At 41.0% G+C, this 25,232-nt stretch overlaps 1 protein-coding gene across 5 annotated transcripts in view; it reads left to right on the top strand.

Moving 5' to 3' along the window:
- The first annotated feature begins 14,111 nt into the window (after positions 1–14,111).
- FNBP1L (formin binding protein 1 like) overlaps positions 14,112–25,232 on the top strand; it is a 65,988-nt gene continuing 54,867 nt past the window's right edge. For 2 of the 5 annotated variants that reach the window (XM_087960677.1, XM_087960675.1), the window contains exon 1: positions 14,119–14,601. In XM_087960677.1, coding sequence (XP_087816803.1) covers positions 14,578–14,601 — 24 coding nt within the window. In that variant the 5' untranslated portion in view covers positions 14,119–14,577. Of the gene's footprint in view, positions 14,602–25,232 lie in introns of all 5 variants that reach the window. The other 3 variants (XM_087960679.1, XM_087960676.1, XM_087960678.1) reach the window with 3 other exon arrangements.

Here is a 25,232-nt window from a genome sequence, read left to right as displayed (position 1 = left end):
CTTCTTTCTTTCAACATTCCTCTTACATTTTGCAATTCCAACTTAAAGTCTTTGCTTATTTCTTCCATTTTTTATAATCAGTTAAATTATTAATATTCAAAGTCTTTTATTGCAATCCTTGCCAAAAGTCTCCTTTTATCTGTTTTTCTTGTTAATCCTTCTGTCTCTTTCACAATCAACACCCAACAGCCCCAGGAAATTGCATTTGTATATCCTCTTAGTAGAGTTTCTCCCTCTTTTTTTTAAAAAAAAATCCTGGATTCTTATTATTTTATTTATCTTTTGTTTCATAACAGTTATGAGTCCAGTAAATTTCCATAAGATTTTGTAGGAAAAAAGAAGTCTTTGACTTCTGGCGCTCTGTATCACTTTCCACTTTTCAAAGTTCTGTTCTTTTCTCTTTTAATTATGTTAAACATTAATTTCCAACAATTTCCATGATTAATTTTCTTAATAATAACCAATTCCAGGCAAGTCCAGCATTTTATCCAATGCCTAATTAATGCCAATTTATATTGTTCAAAATTTAGTCGCTAATTTCGTTGTAACTTTTTATACTCCAATTTTGTTTACCTTGTATTTTCCTCTTATTTTCTGTTCGCTGCTGTGATACTCTTGCGCAAGGGCACTTTCTTTCTACTTCTCGGGGTTGTTAAGAAAAAATTCAGTTCTTTTATCTGGTTACACGTCATTCACCACTTCACTGCTCCAGCACAACACTTAGGGTCCTGGTAGCTTTCCGTCTTTTATTTTTATTTATTTATTTATTTGATTTGCCAATTGTTTACAAGATAATAAGTATAAGTGTATACATAGTTGTGAATACATGAAATGGGTACATATAAGAAAAATAAAAGAAGAATAAGAAACAATAGGACAGGGACGGTAGGCACGTTGGTGCGCTTATGCACGCCCCTTAAACAGATTGGAAGGGACCTTTGAGGTAATCTACTTGAGCAGGAGAGTCTAATCCAAATATCAGCCTTTACCTGGGATCGAACTCACAACCTCCTGACTGTGAGGCAAGTGCTCTACCTCTAGGCCACCTGACAAAAGGTCTTCAGGGCAGCCATTTTAGACTGCCGTTTCTCCCTGTCTTCCAGGGAAGTAATACCTAGCTAGGGAGGGGAGATGCGGTTCCCCTCGACCCAGCTGGTGGTCTTCCCCTCTTCTCCCACCCCTCCAAGGTGGATCGGATGACTCCGGTCCCATGGGGACCCTTCCAACAAGGGAAACACAGATCAAAGCCATGCATGATCGTGGTCTCTGGTCCATCATTGACAGAAACGCCACCGGAAGTCCAATAAGCAGTGTTTTGGAATGTTTAATCTTGAGATAATTTTTATTACCAGTGATTAACAGCAAAGCCGTAATACCACGGTGGGTAATTACTATTGAAAGACCATTCTAAAATATTACATGCATTAAGCCAGGCAATAATTTTATAATGAATTAATGGAGCAATTCTATACCATATGTTGGATCCAGACACACACTGTTGCTATGGTAGTGGAATTCATGCCCATTTAGTCTGTCACGGGATTACATATGAAGAAAACATAATTTCAAACATATTCAGATTTTTTTCCTGCTATGGCAGAAGCCTCCAAACCCCGGGTCATGGCCAACTACTCAGCCACAGCCTGTTCGAAACCAGGCTGCAGGAGAAATGGGAAAGTGCGTGCACATGAAGATCCACTCACGTAAGTGGAAGGCAAGGGTATGCACCCATGTGAAACTCCATTCCACCGAGTGGATGGTGCTTGTGCTCACGCACGAGGCTCCATTCACATAAATGGAGCTTTGCGTGAGAGCACCCTCCACTTGCATGAGTGGAGCTTGGCAGGTGAGCACAAGCGCCCTCCACTCAAGAAGCCCCACTTGTGCAAATGGAACTTCACATGCGAATGCAAGTGCCAGCCTTGCACACAAGTAGTTTTGCACGTGAGTGCAAACATCCTCTACTCACATGCAAGGTTCCATTCGTGAGAATGTAGGGCGTGCACATGCACCGCTCACAGAAATGGAGCTGCATGTGTCTGCCTGCCACTCACACACCCTTTTGCCCCACACCGGGCCGGGCCGGGCCAGGCCGGCAAGCTTGAAAGGTTGGGGACTGCTGCCCTATGGAACTGAGAAATATTCTGGAGGAGAAAATCAAATAAAGACAGGTAGCCCTTGACTTATGACCATAATTGAGCCCAACATTTCTGTTGCTAAGCAAAACATTTAAGTGAATGTGCCCCATTTTATGACCTTCCTTGCCACAGCTGTGAAGTGAATAACTGCAGTTATTCAATTAGTCACATGTTGTTAAGTGAAACTGATTTCCCCATTGAGTTTGCTTATAAGGAGGTTGCAAAAATTGATCACATGATCCTGGAACACTGCAACTGTCCAGAAATATGAGTCAGTTGCCAAGGATCTGAATTTTGATCTTATGCCTATTGGGATGCTACAAAGTTGTGTGAAAAACGGTCATAGGTTACTTTTTTTCAGTGTTGTCATAATTTTGATCACTAAGTGAACTGTTTTAAATCAAGGACCACCTTTAATGGACAAATCACCTATTCACTGATGGTCAAGTCAGTGGTAGCCAACCCTTCCTTTCAGGATGTCCTTCATCCTACTGTTCATCAAGGGTTTGGGCCTGGTCTCCAAGCTTAATACTTGGTAGCTGGAGATTCCTTTTCCACATCTTACCATCTTGTTAGAAGAGGGAGAAATGGAGTTTGATGATACCACTTCTATTTTGGATTAGAAAATTTCAAGCTTTTGAGTTAGCAGAGGTGGGTCATTTGCTCCTAGCAGGCAGGGCAGCTGAACAACCAGTTGTGGGTGACAGAGTTAATTCTAATAGGAAGAGGAAAGGAAGGGAATTAGCCTTGCTGTGATCAGCGGCCTATCGGATAAAGTAGAGGTCAAATAAGTTGGCAGGCAGTTTTGGCCAAAGGGTTAACTGTTTTGATTGTGCCTGTGGGACAGGCCTTTTCCTACTTTCTTTGTTTGGAATTGTCCAAGTAACAAGGACTTATCTGCTAAAACAGGAACTGAAGGCCACTGCATCACAAATAATCACAATGGCTAGCTTTGCAATTCTACCTTTATTTAAATGGATGATGAAGTGATATTGGACAATAAATGCCCTTTTAATGTACCTGATTGTTATCTGTTGTTGTGATGGAAACCTTGTCTCTGATAACTGTAACATGAAGGTGAGAGACAAACAGTTTAATAAAACCTCTGCATTTCAAGGAGAATATTGTATATTTGGTTGCGTGGAATTGGCATTTGTGGGAAAAAGCGATGTGCTTGGACCCTTTTAGCTTTGCTGAAATAATCTATGCAGTTTTTAGAGTGGCATTACAGTCCAATATAGAGGAACAGCACTACACTGGGAAAGTTTGGCTTAGCTTCAGAAATTGCAACACCCATATTTTGGATTAGGTAATGATCATATTCAAGCTAATAAACAAGGCATTTCCAGTTTCTTGAATCTCAATTATTTTTTATCAGCAGGAAGCATCTAGGAACTGTTTGATCAGGAATGTGTCTCTTTTTATAAGTCATGACTCATCAGCAAGTTTCTCTGGGAAGATGAAATGACATTTTCCTTCTGCCCTCCCCTCCTTCCAGGTAAAACTTTCCTTACCCTTTAATACCCCTTTTGATTAATTGTTGTGGTCTATAAAGGAGGAAGGTATCCAACACGTAAGGGGAAGGGATGGGTTGGTAGAGCACTTGTACTATTTCCTCTTCACTGCCTGTACTGCAAACTGGAGCCATCATACATCACATGAAACGTAAGCATCGTGCCACTATAAACACAGAGTTGCCAAACAATTTCAGCTCACAAAAGAACTAATCAGTATGTATCCTGGTGATAACCAGCCCTTGAAAAATCTTGAACAGCACACTTGTTTAGGCTCAGATGGAAACAGCCCAAGTGGAAAGGTTAGGCAAACGATGAGGAAGACAGCAGACCCACAGAAGAAAACCAACACCAAGCACAAAGGTGCTTGGAAGATAGCACATAATGTTCTCTTCAGCAGTAGGAAGAGAGAAAGGGTGTGAGAAAAACTTATTTAAGAATGCTTCGAAGACTGAAGGAAAGACAGCAAGGAATTAAGAATTAAATGAGCAAAGAAATGAATGAAATTATCTCTAGTCTTCTGTTCCGTTTCTTTAATGCATTCAGAGATATGTTTTGGTCTTGAACCTGTTTATTATTTGTAGGGAGTCACACTACAGCTTGACACACTCTCTGCACCTAAGGTATCGCCTTCGAGGGAATTTAGCTTTCCCCAGTGCATACTTCCTTTAATTGGTCAGCAAAGTGTGTTGTTTTTCTTAGTAAATCTTCCTCCCAAGTTACTAATGTTCTTATTTCACATTCCTTACTTTATGAGGTTTACTCCAGCTCAGTATGCAGAAATGCAAAAAGTTGAAAGGCAAAACTTTTCCTCACAGACTCCTAATTTTTTTTTCACCATTAGAAGTTTTTCATTCTATTTATGATCTTGAAACACATTATGTTTCTTTTATTATCTGTCTTACATATTGGCAAAAAAAATTCAGAAAATAAAATACATTCTGAATAGTCAAGTCCTTGTTGATGATCCAAACTCTGTAAAGCAGGGGTCCCCAACCACCGTCCGTGGACCGGCACCGTCCGCGGAACAACCCCTACCGGGCGCTGGCTTGCTAGCCGCCATCTTTCATGAAAAAGTGCTTCCCGTGAAGCTTTTCCAGGTAGAGCTCACCGAAGCACGCCATCAAAAAAGATGGCGGCGCCAGCGCTTCGTGAGCTTTTCCGGTAGAAAGCCATTTCTACCCGAAAAGCTCACCGGCGCTTGAGCGCCGCCATCTTTTTGATGAAAACGCGCTTCCGGTGAGGTCACCAGAAGCACTTTTTCATCAAAAAGATGGCGGCGCCCAGCTGATGCCGGTACCGGGCCGCGGCACCCAGCTGATGCCGGTACCGGGCTGCGGCGTCAAAAAGGTTGGGGATCACTGCTGTAAAGGACCTTGGAGGACTCATCTCTAATGATCTAAGTGCTAGAGCCCACTGTAACTACATAGCCAAAAGGCATTAAGAGTTGTTAACCTAATCCTACGTAGCTTTTTCTCTGGTAATGTCACACTACTAACTAGAGCATTCAAAACTTTTGCTAAACCAATACTTGAATACAGCTCATCAGTCTGGAACCTGCATTACGTATCTGATATTAATACAATGGAGAAAGTCCAGAAATATTTCACAAGAAGAGTTCTCCACTCCTCTACTCATTGCAGAATACCTTAAGCCACCAGACTTGAAATTCTACACTTAGAAAACCTAGAACTATGCCGCCTTCGGTCGGATCTAAGTATAGTATATAAAATCATACATTGCAATGTCCTACCTGTCAATGAATACTTCAGCTTCAACCATAACAATACAAGAGCACACAATAGATACAAACTCAAGGTAAATCGCACCAAACTTGATTGCAGGAAATACGACTTCAGCAACAGAGTGGTCAATGTCTGGAATACTCTACCTGACTCTGTGGTTTCTTCCCCAAACCCCAAAAACTTTAACCTTAGACTGTCTACTATTGACCTCACCCCTTTCCTAAGAGGTCTGTGCATAAGTGCACCAATGTGCCTACCGTCCCTGTCCTATTGTTACTTTTTTATTTGTATCCATTTCATGTATTCATAACTATGTTTATACTTATACCTGTTATCTTATAATCCAGGGGTCCCCAACCGCCGGTCCGCGGACCGGTACCGGACCGCGGAACAAGCCTTACCGGGCCGCTGGTTGCTGGGCGCCGCCATCTTTTTGGTAAAAAAGCAATTTTTCCAAAAAGATGGCGGCGTTAGCGCCATGGGTGAGCTTTTCCGGTAGAAAGCCATTTCTACCCAAAAGCTCACCAGAAGCGCTGGCGCCGCTCATTTTTGACGAAAATCACTCCGTGACGTCACCGAAGTGATTTTTGTCAAAAAGATGGCGGCGCCCAGCTGACACCGAACCGGGCATGGCGCCAGCTGACGCCGAACCGGGCCGCGCGCGAAAAGGTTGGGGATCCCTGTTATAATCGCTTGACAAAATAAATAAATAAAAAATAAATAAGTAAATTATTTCTCCTGCTCGTTATTGAGTTAGCGTTATACTTCTACAAGGCTTGTTACACACAGCCATGTGCTTCTTTTTTTTTTTTTTTTAAAACAAGTTTTATTAATTTTTAAAACACACAAATTATCATTATTCATTACATGTTTAAACCTTTTTCCATTGTAAATTTAACAAGTCAGATAAATTATGATTCTGTTTTAAACCATTTCCATATAATATACCAAAACCTCTTATTCAATTTCTCTTTACTTCTCTTTACTCTTATTCAATATCATTATTATTATTTCATCTGATTCTTTCTGACTTAGTTACCATTATTCTCATTCTATATTTCTACAAGTTTTTACCAATTCTCCCCCCCAAAAAGACATATACACACAACACACAAAACATAAAAAAACTTTTTGAAAGTAACTTGGACCCAGGTGTCTCTCTCTTCATGGACTTCAATTATATTCATGCTCATCTTACATATCATTACTTATTTTATTTACCATTCTAAGCCTTCTATATTAACTTCTCCACATATTTCACACTTCTTAATTCTACCTTAATTAATCATCTTAGTTTAAATCATTATATTTGTATCTTTTGTCCATTTTTTATCATCCCTTTGTCTCATTCCTTATGAAAAAAAAAGAAAATCAGTTTCTCCTGAAATCATTAATCAGAGTATGATGCCTTTCTATCTCCCCCTAAGTTAATCAAATTAATCTTTAAAATAATATCTAATACCCAATCAGATTTTGCTTGGTACATTCTATCTAACTAATACATCCAACACAATTAAGTGCATAATTAGACAATAAATCCAAATATTAAAAAGAAATACTATAATAAAAATTTTATAATAACATCAATACCATAATTTTATTAAACTCTTTAATTAAAACAATATTCTAAACCTCTCCTATTATTAAGTTTTAAAGCCAATCATTTTTAAACATTTTAACATTTTAATCTCTTATCAACTCTTAAACCATTGCAATACTACCATCTCATCTTATGTACCTTGCAAAATCTTTTTTTAAAAAAAATTATACTTTATCCATTATCCATAAAAAATTCCTTTTTCCATTTAATTTCAAAACATTGTAGCTTTTCTCCACCTTTTTCCTTTCTTTCTTCTCCCAACAAACCTTTCTACCCCCCCTTCTTCTAGCCTCTGCCTTACCGGCTTCCCTTCTCTGTCGTATTCCTTTTCCCCTTTGTTTGCTATCATCATATTGGTTTTGCACTTTATTTTTCCCTTTCTTAAATGTTTTTTTAGATCTTAAGTCCTTAAGTCCTTTAGTTTTCTTCTTTTCTCTTCTTTTCTTTTCTTTCTCTCTTCCTTCTTTCTGGATCAAATTCTGAGATTCATTAAAGATGGCTCCTTCCTTTCTTTCTTGTTCCTCTGCTGTCTTCATCTGTTGTAATGTTTGTTGATAATTAGTAAGCGCCATTTCTAAGAAAAGGAAAGCTTCTTCCACCCCATCTTTACCATTTTTTTTTGCTTGTTCATATTCTTTTCTTAGTTCCTCAACAGAAAGAGCCATTATAAATCTTTTCTTTTCTTTTCTCCTTCTTTCTTCTTACAACAACCAGAATATTCAAAAGAAAATAAAAAAGATAAAACAGTCCCAAAGTTATCAATCAGTCCAAACCAAGGCAGAGTTCTCACTTTCTCCTTCTGGGGTAATATCAATCAAAGAGAAAGAAAGTCCAAATCTGTTTAAAATCTTATTACAGTATATTCTAGTCTTCAAATCCTTAAGGCATCTGCTCCAACAAAATCTTAGCATACAAATATTTTCTTTTTAATCCTCTCTCTTCCCACTCATCGCTTAAAACCAATTTCCACCTAAAAATAGGTTTCTTAATATCCAGTTATTTATTCCGTAGGAAAAGAGGGAAAGCTATCCTTTCAGCACCTTCAAACAGCCGCTTTTTCCTCTTCTGGCAGGTATTATTCAGAAAGTCATACTTTTCAGGAATTTTATTAAATATGTCTTAGAGTCCTAGGAGCCAAGAAAAACTTTCTCCTCTCAATCACTTTCTCCACTTCCTCCTGCGCATTCTTACCCGGCTGCCAGCTTCTTTGTGGCGGCCATTACGGACCGCCGCTGCACCGTCCTGGGAAAAGGGGTTCTGCCGGCCAGGGAGGGGGTCTGCAACACCCCCAGTCCCTTCTCCGGATCCCCTACCTTCAGCTGCCCCTGCAGGGCAGCCTAGCTCGCACCCGTGTGGGTCGGAGCCCCAAAACGGCTAGCGCGGCAGGGATCGCGCAGCTTCGCAAATCCCTGCCGCTCGTGAAGCCGACAAACCGGAAGTCTCTCAGCCATGTGCTTCTTGTCCTCCATTACCCTTATAACATTTTGCCCAAAAAAGGCTCCCAAGACAATTCTAGGTTAAGACCTTCAAACATCAGTCACGGCAAAATAAACAAGCCAAGGAAGTTTAAAAAGATCGCTATTGGAACAATATATTTAAAACCACCTAAAAGCCATGAATTTAAAAACCATGATGTCACTAGCTTGCCAATCTTTGGAAGCGAGCTCTGCAACCAAGCTATATGATAAAGTCCTGCTCCACATTGGGCTTAGGGAGGGAACATAATTAAAAGAATTTCTACAGCACACTGAAATTAAAGGCCGGTTCACACACAGGGGGATACTGAGGTTTTCATGGCCATCTTTAAGAAAATGGGAGATGAAAAAAAGTGAAGTTGAAACTGAAATGCAAAAGATATCCAGCTCAAGGATTCCTTTCTGAATATTTCACTAACAGTATCACATTCTTTAAGTTTGGTTGTACAAGCAGCACGCCTTCTCTATTCCACTAAGGTGCCAATCTTCTTTGCTTCCCTGATGCTCTGCCTGTTTTATTTATTTTTTATCCTGATTTTATTATATTGGAGGTAACTCAAGGCCATGAACATACCTAATATTCCTTACTCCTCCTACTGTCCTCATAATTATGAGGTGGACTGGGCTGAGAGAGAGTGGCCTAAAGGCACCCAGCTGATTTTTGTACTTAAAGGGGGACTAGAACTTACAGTTTCCTAGTTTTTAGGCCAGTACCTTAACATTACACCAGGGGTCCCCAAACTTGGCAACTTTAAGACTTGTGGACTTCAACTCCCAGAATTCTCCAGCCAGCTATTCTGGCTGGATAATTCTGGGAGTTGGAAGTCCACAAGTCTTAAAAGTTGCCAAGTTTGGAGACCTCTGCATTACACCATATTGGCTCTCTGAATTTTCAGATAGAATCAAAACAAGATTTAATTTCCAGTCCAATTGACAACTCTAGATGGACCCATATATCACTCTTTCCTTTGACTTAAGACAACAAACACCTTTGGCCTTCACTAATGTGTCTATCAGCACTTATCCAAATAGATTCAAAATGCTGTTATTACATTAATGCTTTTACATCGACAAATTAGCTATTCAATATACCTTCATCCAAACCAAGTTACTTTTAAAGACCTCCACAGGAAAAAAAATGACAATAAAACAAAGACTGGAATTTACAATGAATTTCTTCAGAATGACTGCTGCTTCATACCAGAAAAATTGTGTCATTTCTTATTCCCTGCCTTACCTGACATTGTTTTTTGAAGATTACTTTAATGTTTAAAAATGACATGGGAAATTTGTATGATTCACAACAAAGTTTAAGCCTTCAGCCTTGTCTCTGCTTGCCTCTGGGCTATATTTGGATACCAAGCCAGATCTTTTTAAAAACAAATGTGTCATAAACATTCGGAACGTCAGTGTGCCTTAATCACACCTTGTGCCCAAAAGTTGCAATCCTGAAGGACAATTAAAGATGGGTTCTCCTGGCACAATTGGTATAGTGTTCATTTTTCTGAATCAATTGACCCTGGGGAAATCTTTTATAACTCATTTGCATCAGTTAGGATACACAATGATTGAAATTAAATAAAGTAGTTACAATCCCTTTAGATCAGGAATCTTCAACCTCTGGTTTGGGGATCGGTACCAGTCTGTGGCATGCCAGAAATTGGTCTGCAAAACAAGCAAAACTCCATCCATGGGATGCAGGCAGCACACAAAACCACACCTCCTCTGGTCTGTGGAAAAACCTCTCTCCCTGGAATCAGTCCCTGGTGCCCAAAAGGTTGGGGCCACTGCTTTAGATTACCATATTTTTCAGACAAAAAGATGCTCCGAACTGTAAGACGCACCTGGCTTTTGGGGAGGAAAACAAGAAAAAAAAATCTGCCTCGGCCTCCCAGCAATTTGCCTCCTTGCAGCAAACAGCCTGGTTAGCTTCAGCACAGCCTGATTTAGCATGAGCAGCTGATTGGCGGTTGGATCTCCCTCCAGACGATCAGCTGTTCCAGTCTGCAGGGATCGCCACCGCCTTTCACCGCCTCCGCGTGCTCCTTTTTTGGCCTCTGCGTGCCCCGTTCTCGGCCACTGTGTATCCCATTGGGTGCGTGGAGGCTGAAAATGGGGTGTGCAGAGGCTGAAAATGGGGCGCGGAGAGGCGGCGATAGGCGATGGCAATCCCTGCAGACTGGAACAGCTGATTGTCGGTATTCCAGGAGGCAGATCCAACCAATAATCAGCTGCTTGTGCTAAATCAGGCTGTGCTGAAGCTGACCAGGCTGTTTGCTGCTGGGAGGCAGAGGCTGAAGGGTGGGGGACAGCGGGTGGGCGGGACTTCAGCAACATTCGCTGTATAAGACGCGCAGACATTTCCACCCACTTTTGAGTCTTATACACCAAAAAATACAGTATGTGACAAAGTCAGCCAGGTTAGTCTTGCTGAAAATGTGAAAGTTACTTGATAGGAATCATAGAGAACAACTACACAATAAAATCCAGGACAAATGGGGGCCATATTTAATTTAGTCTATAGCAACAGCTATGCTGTCTGTAGATTAACTCTACAAAAGTCAAAGAGAAATGGTGATTTAACTACCTGACTCAACATTACCTCATAGTGTATTCTCAAGCTAACCAGAGTGTTTCAAACTCTGTGCCAAGATCCCATCCACCACCTGCTTATTTGCTTGTTTTACAAGCCTATGATCGTTTCTTGAGTCAACCCTATCTCTATTTTATACTGACAATCCACCTGAAATGATACACATGCTTTATTCTTTTTGTCCTTTCCTTTACAGGTAGTCCTTGCTTAACCACCAGTTATTTAGCAAGCATTTGAATGTCTAAAGGACTTCCCAAAGCTACTCATGACCCATTTTCAAAGTTCTGAAAGCTGAAACCCTCCCTCCCTCCGATTATGTGATTGTATTTTGGGAGCTTGGCAACTGGCTCATATTTATGGGATTTTGCAGTGTTCTGTGGTCACACGATCACAACTTTTGGCTTTTTTTTTTTTTTTTTTTGCCAGTTTCCAGCAAAAGCCATCTATTGGGGAAAATGAGTTTGTGCAATTGTGATGTTTGCTTAACAACAGCCGCATACACTTAATGACCACTGCAAAAAAATCAGGCATAGTCACGTGGTGACTCACTTAATGAGGGCCACAACTTAGAACTGTAATTCTGGGCCCAGTCATAAGTCAAGGACAACCTGTATAACATTTAATGTCAGGAAGGAAAAAAACCCAGAATGACACGAGTTGATCAAACATCTTTCTTGCTGCATGTCTATATATAAGAATATCACTAAACTGCTTGCATTCTCTTAGGAAATGCCAGAGAAGGGTTTCAGAAATTCTGGGGGAATGAAGACCTATGTCACTTCCTGATGTGCGAGGACTCTATGCTCGCCCCTTCTTCACCCCCCGCTTAGCTGGAGATTCCACCATATTTAATCACCAAATACTATAACAAAAAATACCTAATCTTCAAACTGTTAATGTTTCTTTCCAGAAGATTTCTTCTTCATTTTTTCCCCAAGTGTTTATCATCTGCAGAAGCCAAATGATTGCCTCTCCAACATATAGAGATTTTTTTCCCCTCCCTCTAACATAATAACAGAAAAAGAGTCACATCACAATGTCAGGGTATTAAAAAAAACCTCATTCCTTACTTGAAAATTGAGTATTTCAAAGTCAATGGGAGCTATTCATAGAGAAGATATAGTGGATATCACGACAGGTATCAGCCCCTCTTTTTGCTAAGTAAAGGTAAAAAGGTAAAAGGTTTCCTTAGTCCAGTAGTATCTGACTCTAAGGAGCGGTGCTCATCTGTTTCTTAACCCAGGGAGACAGCATTGTCTTGTGTCAATGCTGTGTCATCATGTGGCCAGCATGACTATATCCTGAGGCGCACAGAATGCTGTTATCTTCACACTGAAATGGTACCTATTTATCTACTCACATTTGCATGCTTTTGAATTGCTAGGTGGCAGGCACAGGGGCAAGTAACAGGGAGCTCACCCTGTCCTTATTTTTCCAACCATATACTTTCACTCCATCCAGATTTATGCAGAAATCCTATCCCGCCCCCTCTCAGTCATTCCCCTTATATTCTAAATGCGCTGTATCAGTTCTGGATCCCATCAAATTAGATTATGGAACTTATTTTTTATTTACACAAAACGGTTACACCAGTTTTTAATTTCTTTCCACTCCATTGAGTCAATGCCACATGAACTAGAGGGCACATACCCTGTGATGAGCAGTACCTTATGCGCTGATTATTCAGACATGCAATTGTGAAAAGCTGTGGAGTCCCGGGTGCTCTTTTGAGCTTGTTTTCTTGCAGATATTTCATTATCCCAGTAATATTAGTAGCAAGGAACTGCTTCCTGAAAATAACCCTTATGATAACATTCAGTGCTTGATACAGTCCGAGTTTGCAAAAACGAACTATTGCAAAAAAAATCCCACCACACACACACACACAAATATACATATATGCTCACACAAAGGCTTTTCCAAGGTAAAGTTTCAGCCAATTTAGATAGGAACCTGTTTATCTTGCCTAAAGCACTTAGGACACTTTTAGATGAACTAAGCGTTAATTGTGATAGGCTATAATTTCTATACTTGAAGCATCAATTAGCAGATAATTATTTATCTTGTTATTTTGTTCCAGCAGCTATAAAACATTCTTGGCCTTCAGATAGGCAATTTTGCCTGATTTTTATAAAGCGTACAAAGGACTGAATTCCATCTCTTCTTTTAACGACTATCTAAAAACATGAATATGTACATTCTGAAATGTGGCCAAGAGGATAAAATATCGGCTGAGGGAAGGAAGGAGAGGAATTAGTAGTCGAGAATGTCTTAAACCACTCAATGGTGCAGTTCTGTGAACAGTCTCTTTTAATGCACCAAAATAAAACCAGAGTCCAAAACCTGCTAAGTAGAAAAGGAAAGAAGTCTAAGCCATCTGAGGCCGCTTAAGCCAACTTGCTGCAGAAATGCAAGCATCCTTAGCTGGGAATGGAACAACTTGCACAGCCAACTTGCTCCGGCCAACTCATCATGGCCAACTCGCTGTGGGGCAATTTAACAATTTCATTTAATTATTTAAAAACTATTTTAACTTTTGCCATTCACATTTCATTCTGTCCCTCCTTTTGCATCCTTTCTTTCATGATTCTATTCCACCATTACTTTGGTATTCGTGTAACTCTTGTCCCGCAGAGTTGTCCTGTGGCGAGAGATAGTGTCCTGTGAAGCGAGTTGGCCGTGGCAAGTTGACTATGGCGAGTTACTCATGGCGAATGGTCATTAATCCCCCCTTAAATTATTTTGCCTTGCAGCCTACTGAAAAGGGGACCACGATTTATCTGGCCAACTGCTCCCCACGGTACTGTCGGACACGTGGACGCTCGATTTTTATTATTTTTAAAAATGTTTTGGTCGCACGGAAGCCAGGAACCCGGGCAGCACCGTTTGCAAATCGTTTTTGTGTGCTTTGCTCTTCTGAAGCGGAAGGGAACTTCCAGAAAGGTGGCAGCACCTCACCTGTAGTAACCCAGAGGCTTCTGAATCCTTCCTCCCCCCCCCCCCCCACGCGGAGAGACTGCCCTCTTCCTCCTGCAGCTCGTGAGACAGAAAGGCGGCCGTGGCAGTAAGCGGGCCAGCGGCGACCGGCCAGCCAGCCAGCCAGCGAGCAGCAGCGAAAGAACCAGTTCTCGCCTCGCGCCTAATCGCCGGGCCTCCCTAAGGAGCGACTGCGGTGGCCGAGCCCGCCCCTCTCCCAGCCTCCTTCGCGGCTACCCTCCCTCCCTGCTTCTCCGTCCCCCCCCCCTTCCCCGTTTCCTTATTCCCATCCTGAAGCGAGGCGGTGTTGGAGCTTCGGTCACCGCTGCCTCTGCCGCCGCCGCCACCACCTTCTCTTCAGCGCGAAGCGGGGCGGTGCTTCTCCACAGCTCCGGGACTTGCCCAGAGGACAAGGACGGGGTGCGTTCCTGCCGCCTCTGCCGCCGTTCCTGCCAGCGCCGAAGCCTCGGGAGAAGCGACCCGAAGAGCCACAAAGGAGCGCCGGGGGCGAAGCTTGCGCTGCCAGCGGAGTCGCCATGAGTTGGGGCACGGAGCTCTGGGTGAGTCCCCCCCCCTCCACACAAACAAACAAACACACACACACACACACACACATATATCCCGGTTCCTCTCCATTGTGCTCGGGCTTCGCGACCGACCCTCTCACGGGGAAGGAGCGAGCGAGCGAGCTCGGCCGGCTGCTTTTGTTGCGTGTGTGTGTGTGTGTATATAGGCAGGCGCAGCCCCCTCGCCCCGCAATCTCCTCCGTGTGGCGGGGAGCGGGAGGGGGCGCCCGGGCTGCTTTGTTGAGCGAAGTAGTGGAAGCGCCTCGGGGGACAGAGAGAAAAAGCGTGACTTGGGTAACGCGTGTGTGTGTTGGGGGGTTCGGCCTGTTTCCCACGTCTGGTGTGGGGGCGAGCGAGGGGCGGGGCCCAAAGGAGAAATTCCCTCTCCTCTTCCCCCCTCCCCTTTCTTTTTTCCCTCCTTTTCAGCGCTTAGAATTCCGCGATAAGATTGATCTCGATCCACAGGCTCTCTCCGTGGGGTTGTTGTTTTCTCTCTCTCTCTCTCTCCGGCGGTGGGTTGAAGGACGTTGGTTTCGTTGCAAGAGCTCTGGGTCTTTTTGGAAGGGGAATCCACAGCATCATCCGTGCTCTCTCGCTGTCTCCTTAAAGGGGGGGGAGAGAGAGAGAGAGAGAGCGAGCTTGATCTGCCTTGGTTGGTCGTGCAGTTTCTCCCCCCCCCTTTCCTCTCCTTAAACAAAGAAAAAAAGGGCTTGGACAATACAGGGCAAGAAAGGAGGCATGGATTCATGCTGGGCAGGAGGGGGTTGTTGAGTTTCGTCTTAAGGAAGAAACTGAAGGTGGAGTGTATTGTAGGCAGGTCCCTCCTATCTTTGGTTGTGAGTCAGGCTGTGCCCCAGATCTGCTTTTGAGGAACTAGACCAGGTTGAGCCGAAGGTGTAGGAAAAGACCGAAGTGGGCAGCCAAAATAAGCTAACTAGCAATCAAAGCTTCCTTTGGGTTTAGCTGAGCTCCAGAGCAAAAATGAGAGGAATTCTTGATTGCAACCTTACTGTCAGTGAGTTGCAGGCTAAGACATAGGAGGTCTGAGTCACTCGGAAGCCCATATAATAACATTCTCAAATACCACACCTTGGTATGGTGTATTTTCTGCTTGGTGTTACAGTTTCTTCTCTCAAATATCTGAGTAATTGAAAAGCAGGCAATTACCCTGTTCTGCTGTTTCTGTGAACATTAAAAACAACAACAAAACCATTTGTTATTAAACCTTGCTAGTAGAAACCATGATGGGAAACCAAAGTACGCAGATCACCATGGAGCCAACATGAGAGGGTCCATAGGCATCAATTGGATGCTCTTGCATGCAATTGTACTATTGATTAGGGATGGAAAGTAATGCACAGTGTGTATGAAGGACAACTTTGATGTCCAGTGGTTAACTTTAGTGGTTGTGTTCCTTAATCAAAGCTGAATCAGTGAGCAAGTCCTGTCATTTAATGACTCTGCTTGTTTTATCCTAATTGTGGTCAGTTGCAGCCATTTCTGGGTTCAGGAAGTACAGTACTATGCCTGGTCACTCATGTCTTCTTCAGCTCACAACTGAGCTCCTGCAGTTCAGAATGATGTTGAAAGCCTTTTGGAAACCAGCTGGTACAGCTTGCAGCTGCCCATATAATTATGAGCACATCAACATTTTCCTGTGTTGCTTCTGTAACTGCACTGTTAGTTTCCAGGTACAATCCAGCATCACCTTTAAAGACCTTTATTGCTCAGGGCTTGGATATCTGCAAAACTGCCTTCTCTGGATTATTTATTAAATTTATATGCCTCCCATCTCTCTGATAGGGGATAGGACTACTCTGCTTCCTAGTGGGATCTGAGGTTAAATCTTTCTCCCAGTGAGATTGGGAAGAGAGAGTTTGTTGGGGGACATTTACGGGTATCCTGCTTAAAATACTTGGAGGCTGTAGTAATTTTAACAGCATAGATTGATTATAATGAGAAAACAATATATGTAGCTCGGGGTTGAAGTGTACCGTCCTTGATGCTGTCTGAGCTTGGTTGTTTGCTGATATTACTTAGGTAATGAAATGTCTACAAGCAAACAACCAAGCCCAGACAGCATCAAGGAAACAACATTGAATGATTCAATGGGGTCAGTGAATGAATAGGAACAGTGACATCGGAGTAGATTTGTTTTCTTTTGCACAAGTATTAACTGATTCCTTTAAAACATCCCAGTTGGCTCACAGTTCAAAAACATGGTCCAAATTGTGTACAGTAACTTTAATATGATATTGTAGTTTTTCATTTGTATTTTGGTGATTTCTGTAATATTGCAATACTGTACCTGATTTATTTATTACATTTACCTCCCAGCTTTAATTCAGGAGATAGTCCACATATATTGGCCTGAGAGAGAGAGAGTGATTAGCCCAAAGTCACCCACTGAGTTTCCATGGCTGAGGATAATCTATTCTAGAATGCGCCCACCCCACATTCCTCATCCAACATTTTAAACCACTACACCACCCTGATTCTCCTGTCAATTTGTATTTTAAATTGTCCATTTAAAGGCATATTTTTATTTTTATGCATTACTAATTTAGATAGATAGAATATAAACTAAAATGTACCCCTTCCATCTATGTAATTAGGTTACTTTTTGTACTTTATTTAAAGGACTTGATAGCTATAACACTGCACTACATCCAAGTCCTTAATCAGGTAACTATTAAACAAATATCTGTACAGAATCTAGTCTTAAAAGTTGAAGTCATTTAGTTTAGTAGTGTAACTTGTATAGCTGTTCTGACACATATAAATTAATTGGAAATTGAAAATGTGTCAGGAAATGTGGCAAAACATTTTTTAAAATGGTTGTAAATTAAAGTATATATGAAATGAAATTTATTTAATTAGAATCTTTAATCACTTTAACAAGTTTATCTGTGGCTGGGGGGAAAGTGGGACAACTTGCTGCTTATTTTCTGGGAATGATTTTTAGACGTTGACTGTATTTTTAGATGCTATCTAAAGAAACTATGTAATATGTACAAATTTTTCTTTTGGATCAATAGTGAACACTGAGTGAATGAATACTGAGTTCAGGAAAAGCATTTGCATCTAAAATAGTGACTTTTTGTTTTGGTTTAAAAATAACCATATCATCACTTATCTGATGTAAACCAAAATGTAAATTAAACTTTTAAGACTAGATTCTGTACAGATATTTGTTTAATAGTTACCTGATTAAGGACTTGGATGTAGTGCAGTGTTATAGCTATCAAGTCATTTAAATAAAGTACAAAAAGTAACCTAATTACATAGATGGAAGGGGTACATTTTAGTTTATATTCTTTCTATATTTTTCTATATATTTTGCAGATAGATACTGATATTTTTATGACATATTTATTAAATGTATTATGTGAGAATGTATACGTTGGCCAACATAGTCATACATAAGGAGGGACAAATTTTATCAGATTTTTATCTAATTTTTATTTATGTCTAAAAATTGTACACAGGAATAAGTACATGTAGTCTTCAACTTACAATGGTTTGTTTAGTGACCGTTCAAAGTTACGACACTGAAAAAAATGACTTATGACTTTTTCACACTTGCAATCCTTACAGCATCTCGATGGTCACATGATCAAAATTTGTACATTTGGCAGTTGGTCTTTATGAGGATTTCAAGTGTCCCAGGGTCATGTGATCACCTTTTATGACCTTCTGACAAAGGCCATTGGGAAACCAGATTCACTTCACCTTGTTACTAATTTAACTACTGAAGCAATTCAGTTAACAACTGTGGCAAGAAAAGTTATAAAATGGGGCAAAACTCACTTAACTAATGTCTCACTGAACAACAGAAATTTTGGGCTCAATTGTGGTCATAAGTGGAGGACTATGTATAAAATTTTGATAAAACCAGTCCTCCTTTACCAACCACAGTTGAGATCACCAACTCAGTTGTTAAAACACAGTGGGCGCTAAATGAAACCTCAACTGTGATCATAGTATCATTTCAGCTTTCCTTTTGCCTTTACAGACCTGTGAAGGTTGTAATCAGACTGGTCACAAAAGTACTTTTTAATCATGATTGTAACTGCGAATAGTTGCTAAATGAGGATTACCTGTACATTATCTCTGTAATAAAAGATAACAATTTTAGCTAACTTTGGTAAGCTATAAAATATTCTTTCAGCTGTTTGGCTAATGAAGACAAAATAGCCTCTTGGTCAGTTGTGCTTCACTGGAATTACAAACAGGTCAAACCATTTATAGAGAAGTCTGAAAATATCTATACTCTGCAGTGATGTTTAATTCTCTTATCTTTCTGGATACTTACTTCTTCAATATGTTTTTCAAATAATAGCAATAACGCTTAGATTTATATACGGCTTCACAGTGCTTTACAGCCTTCTCTAAGTGGTTTTTCAAAGAATGATGCACATTCATTTCTGTATTTGCACTGAAAACTTTATTTTGTAATTTCAGTAGAATTTTAAGATGATTCAACTCATCCTTATTTTTGAGCTAATGTGTGGTACTTACCTTGTGTTTTATGAACATGATTAACAAATCTACTTCATGAATGCAAACCACCCTGTATTTTATATTATTAGTAAAAACGTTTTTTTAAATCCAAGAACAGAAAATTTGGTTTTGTCAATATGCCCCTTTGAATTTAAAAATAATAATCTTAATATGATATGAGAATCCAGCCTTCATGCATTTGTCTAGTGGTGTCACTATAGCATTTCTTCCCAGCCACCATATAATAAATAACTTAATATTTGGAAAGTACTTTTAGTCTGATTTGAGAAATAGATGGTTTTTAATAACACTGTGTATAGAAATGAATGTAAAATCCCAAGATTTCACCAGAATGATGAAACATGGGCTGTAACTTGGTGACACAAGCCTTTGTCTTATATGAAGTTGCAGTAAAGGAACAAAAGGAAGAGGGCTTCCATCACATTCCTGTCATTTTGCTTTCTGTGCATCCCTATGACTAGAATTGCAAACAGTGGTAAACTGTTGGAACCAATTAACAGTGCTTATAAGATTATAGCTATAACGGCCTACATTTTCACAGGTGAGTTTATGGTTTCTGATGATGGTTCTCTTCATAGCTGAACACGCAGATAGATTTCCCTGAGAGTCTTACAGTGGTTTCCAACCTTGGGCACTTTATGACTTGTGGACTTCAACTCCCAGAATTCCTCAGCCAGCCATGCTGGCTGAGGAATTCTGGGAGTTGAAGTCCACAAGTCATAAAGTGCCCAAGGTTGGAAACCACTGTCAGGTTTGTTTTTCTGTAAGCCACCTAGAGTAGCTGTGAGGGAGTAAGCAACTATATAAAGTTTCCAAAATAAGTAAAATGTTTCTGGAGAAACTAAGTAACATATATCTTCAAAACATACTTTAAAGTTAAACTAGCCTTTTGTTTTTTCTAATGGTGTACAGGTAGTTCTCACTTAACTATGATCCATTCAAAATTGCGACAATATTAAAGAATGCTAGTTTTGGCTGGTACTCAAAAGTTATATCTTTATAACTTTTATAATCACCATCACCCTGCCTATTGGACTGCATAATCCTGGCCTAATGGGCACAATTTATGACCACCAGAAGTGCCATTTAGGGGTGTGGTCACGTGATGTTTTGCCTAATGACTGTTTCACCAAAAAATGGAAATTCTGGTCCCAATTCAGGTTGTTAAATGAGGACTACCTGTGTTTGTAAAAGCATAATACAGCCAATATAATCATAGTACAAGTAGTCCTCTTTTAGCAACCATTCACATTACAGCAGTGATGGAAAAATTACCTTTACAGTCAATCGTCACATTTATCACCATTGCAGATCTGTAAAGGAAAGGAGAGCTGAAGCCATCATAAGCACAATGGTGGTTTCTCTTAGCTACCTTTTCGCTTAAGGACTGACTTACTGATCCCAATTGTAGTTAAACAAGGACTACCTGTAATTTCTTTAGGAATGGTCTGTTACACAGACTAGTGAATCGTGCTAGGTATGCATGTAGTAGTTCAGTTTCAGAGCATACTGCAAAATGTTACACATATTTGATATATAAAGGTTTTTTCTCTAAAGTACTTGAATGAGAGATGCTTTTTAAAGCAGTTTTTAAAACTGGGCAATTATTTCAGTGTTGCAGATAAAAACAAATAGCTCAGAAAAATGTTACCAACCTGGCTGCATGTAATGCTGGGCAGCTTGAGTGACAGGTTCGGCAAGTTATTTACCTTAAAGGAATTGTTATTCTCTCTCCAAATGAGTTAGCAATGGTTAGCTGTAAGCTTTGCTTACTCAAGAATAGTCCAACTATGATGATAAGATTAAAAAAGAATCTTACCAGACTAATTGCTATTTCAACTCCATGCAACTTAATAGTATCTTCCCAGAAGTTTTCTGATTGCATGGCTATCTGATATTCTGATCCTGTTTCCATGGAAAATGAATCATTAGTCTTGAAAGGGTCTTCCCCCCCCCTTTGCATAGTTAAATTTTCCAGATTGGCAATATTTCCATGGTTGTAGATAAGTTATTGAAATCTTCTGAAGCAATGCGCCAATTTCTTTTATGAAGCTATTTAGGATAATGGTTCCTCAGACTGGTGAGAAATGGGGGACACACTTTAAACAAAAAACAAAACAAATGGAGTGTGTTTTCATTTAAAGTTATCTGATGTCACTCACTGAGACAAAGGGGAAGAACATTTCCAACATTTGTTTTCCATGTTCAAATAACTGAACACAATGGAGGTGAAAAAAAATAATAAGGAAGATAAATTCTATAAATAGAAGTGAATCATTCTCAGATGTTACGCTTTTAAACAATTAATTGCTGTTTGAAAAATGGTGTTCCATTTCTGCATTTGAAAGTTAAAATAATAAAAAGGTTGGCATGCCATGAAACTAACTGATAGCATAATGTATTTGCAGCTTCTTCAGATATAGGAAGAGGTGAATGAGATTTCCGTATACATGGACTGAATTATGAGAGTGGAAAACGAAGCTTCAGAGTTTAAGAACATAAGGACTTAAATATATCCTGCTGATGTTTGGTTTTATATGATTTATAGAATCAAATATGAAAAATTAAGACAACAAAGAGGCAGAGAACACTAGAACAGTAATGGAAATATTTAAAGGACCATTTGAAAATCACAACAATAGAACTATATATTAAAGGCTGTCCTAAGAAGGAAAGGACTTCAGTTTTTGAGAGCCTATTAATGAGGAAAAATAATGTCCATCCCAAAGCCTGTGTAGACTTCCTCCCAGATATGAGATTGATATGAGGAGCTCCTGAAATATATAAGAGGAGGCCTGACAGAAAGTCAAATTTATACAGGTGGGGGGACAGAAAGAGGAGGAATATGCTGATTGTGCAAGATTTTAAAGATCAATATCAGCACACCGAATTGAGGTGACATCCTTGTAAGAGATACATTCATTTCACTTACATCCCTTCTGTGCAGCACCTTTTAACAAACAAGCTGCAGCATTCTGGACCAGTTGTATTGCAATAATCCAGACTTGATTACATTTAGATGCCTGGATAAACTTTTTTTCAGAGTCAAGGTCACTTTCAATCAAAAGAACTCCAAGCTACATAACTGTTTTCAAGGAGAATGCTACATCGTTGTACCCAAGTAGGATCACTGTTCGTTTATGGCCTTCTTGGAGTGAGATGGGAAGAGTTAGTAGAGGAAGAGGAGTAACAGAGTAGGTATCATCCATATAATGACCTAACATTCCCCACCCCCTGCAGTTATACACTCCTAACAGTATCATGTATATAGCATAGGGCGGGAGCCTGCAACCTGCCAACTCAAAGTTACTCACTCCCGCTCAGTCATATGATCCCCTAGCTACGCCCACCCAGCCGGTCATTATGGCAGAGGATGGGAGCCACAAAAGCCTTTTGACATCTTTCTCTCTCTCCCCCTCTCTCTGTATCTCTTTGTTTCTCTCCCTCTCTGTATCTCCCCCTTGTATTTCTATGTGTCTCTCTCCCCATCCTCACTCCTTTTCCTTCCCCCTCTCTCTGTATCTCTCTGTGTCTATCTCTCTCTCTCCCCCCTCTTTGTAGCTCTAATTCTCTCTATCCCCCCTCACTACCCCCCTCTGTATCACTCCCTCTCTGTGTCTCTGTCTCTATGTCTCTCTCTCTTCCCCCTCTCTCTGTAACTCTCCTCCCCCTGTCTGATTCTGGTATGAGGCGTTGGGCAGGCCATGAGGCACTCATGCAGCACCTTGCGCAGCACAGTGAACTTTAGTGTGCTTCACATTGGGGGAGATGGCCCCCCCTCCTCCTGGAGCCTGTTATGACATGGAGCCACAATGCGACCCTGCCCCACTTGCCCCTAGCAACAGTTCATGGCTTACAGCTCTGAGCCCAAAGCGGGGGGAGGCAAGGGCTCCCTTGAGCGCAAATGTGGCGCGAAAGCAAGTACAGGATCTCTTTGCTCGTGCACTAAGACTCCGGCCATTGCCTTGCCATGTCTCCCCCCCTTCGCAGTTCTTAGGCTGAGCGTGGAGAGCCAAGCTCCAGCCCAAAATGGCAGGAGGCGAGGACTGCCTTGAGCGCAAATGTAGCACGAAGGCAAGTACAGGGCCGCTTTGCTCCTGCATAAGGCTCTGATGACTCTCCTCCATCTCCCCCTTCTCTCGTGAGCCCCTGGCTGGCTGTGGTAGAGCCAAGAAGGTACGCACGAGTGGGGAGATCCTCAAGCGAGTGCCCGGGCTCAGCCAAAGCACAGCAAAGATGCACGGGTTGACCAGCTGACAAGCATTTCTGGCAAGGGTGCTCTGGCTTTCTCCAAGCCTGACCCCCAGGATGGGCATGCGAGGTTCGGCGGGGTCAGCCTCCTTTTTCCGCTGCCCTGAGCTTCTGCCTAGGAGGGGAGGGGCCAGCCAGTGATGGGACATGGAGCCGCAGCAGAGGGCTCAAAGAGCTGCATGCAACTCTGGAGCTGTGGGTTGCCAAAACCCAGCATAGGGGATGCTTAGAATACTATGGAATTATATTGTGATGACCCGTAGTCTCTCAAAATAATCCAAAACATATATTAAAGTCCGGTAAAGCCTTCAACTTAACTTCACTGTTTTATTAGGCACAGTTTAAAGTCACAAAAGTAAATAATGAGGCAAACAGAAAACCAAAACAAACCGTATTGATGAGAGTTCCGAAGCAAGCCAAGATAACTCATAAACTCCAGGAAAATAACCGAGAAAAGTCCATGGGAAGAACGCCAGCAAAGATAAACCTCTTTCAAGGTGAACGCTACATTGACTCCTGCAAATTCTAACTGCGCAGTTGCAAACTTATATACATAGCTCCCAGCTGCAAGCCACGAGGAGGATCATGGTAATCTCCTCTTGAGTAGACCTCGCTTTTCCCTGATCCTCTCCTCCCTGCGTGACCTAGGATGGATAGGGGATGGGCCTGGATCCTCCTCTGACTGCTCAGCCGGCCTCTGCCCTTCCCCAGCCTCCTCCACCACCTCTGGAGCCACACTCCCACTCCCTGTTGGCTGTTCCTCCTCTTCCTCAGAGTCAGTCTCCACCAGGGGCATGACACATATAGCTGTGGTAGTGCAGTGGTTAGAGTACAATATTGCAGGCTAACTCTGCTCACATTGCCAGAGTTTGTTCCTTTGATCCTAACTGGCTCAAGTTTGACAGTCTTCCATCCTTCCGAGGTTGGTAAAATAAGGACCTAGATTGTTGGGGGCAACATTCTGACTCTGGCTTAGAGAGTGTTGTAAAGCACTATAAAGCGGTATATAAGTCTAAGTGTTATTGCTATTGCTATAGACCAGTGAACAGGGAGTTCAGTAAGCATCCCTTAACGCCATCTTCTAAGACTGATCACTATCAAATGTATCTTCAAGGCCCATTCTTTAATGATTCAGAAGGATATTATGACCGATGAAATTGAAAATCCACAGAGCAACTTAGGACATTGCCCCTATCTAGTTCCTGATATCAAAGTGACCAGGGCTGTATTAACCCAAAACAGTAGCTAAGATCATACTGAGGTTGATTTAGAAAATCTACCAACATATCTGTTGTATGGGATTATACTGTAAGTAGTAGAAGAGCATTAGCAGATAAAAGTATCATGGCGAGATCAGGATTAAGAATACTATTTATAGTGCTGCCAGTTATCCTAATTTTATTTATTAGATATGTTCTTATAATACTACAACTGAAAAGACTCTTAATGGCTTACATAAAATATAAAAAACCAATAAGAGCATTATATATTGTGTTTCTTTAAAAAAGAAAGGATAGTGTCATACATGCCCACTAGATGTTTTCTGTGTAGGCTTAAGGGATCAGACTATTTAGGAAAAATACAATTTACTGTTAAATAGGTCTGAGAATCGGTGAAGTATATGAGGTTTTGAATTCCTTAATTAAAATCAATATTTTGGAGAACTTCACTGAAGTATAAGCTGCGACAGTCATTTTCTGGAAAAAGAAAGCTCCATTGTAGTTTTTAGAGTGGCTTGCTATTAGTGAGTTAATTGGTATGTACATAGTAAGGTTATACTTGATTCTAATTCAGTGGTATCTTGGCAAATAGTTTCTGTACTCAGCCTTTTGGATTATTTTCAGTTCTCC

Source organism: Notechis scutatus, chromosome 3, assembly GCF_049901735.1.
Source record: "Notechis scutatus isolate UNSWTSFEM ecotype Mainland chromosome 3, rNotScu1.2, whole genome shotgun sequence".
NCBI classification, from domain to species: domain Eukaryota; kingdom Metazoa; phylum Chordata; class Lepidosauria; order Squamata; family Elapidae; genus Notechis; species Notechis scutatus.
This window is presented reverse-complemented; position numbering and strand designations above follow the sequence as displayed.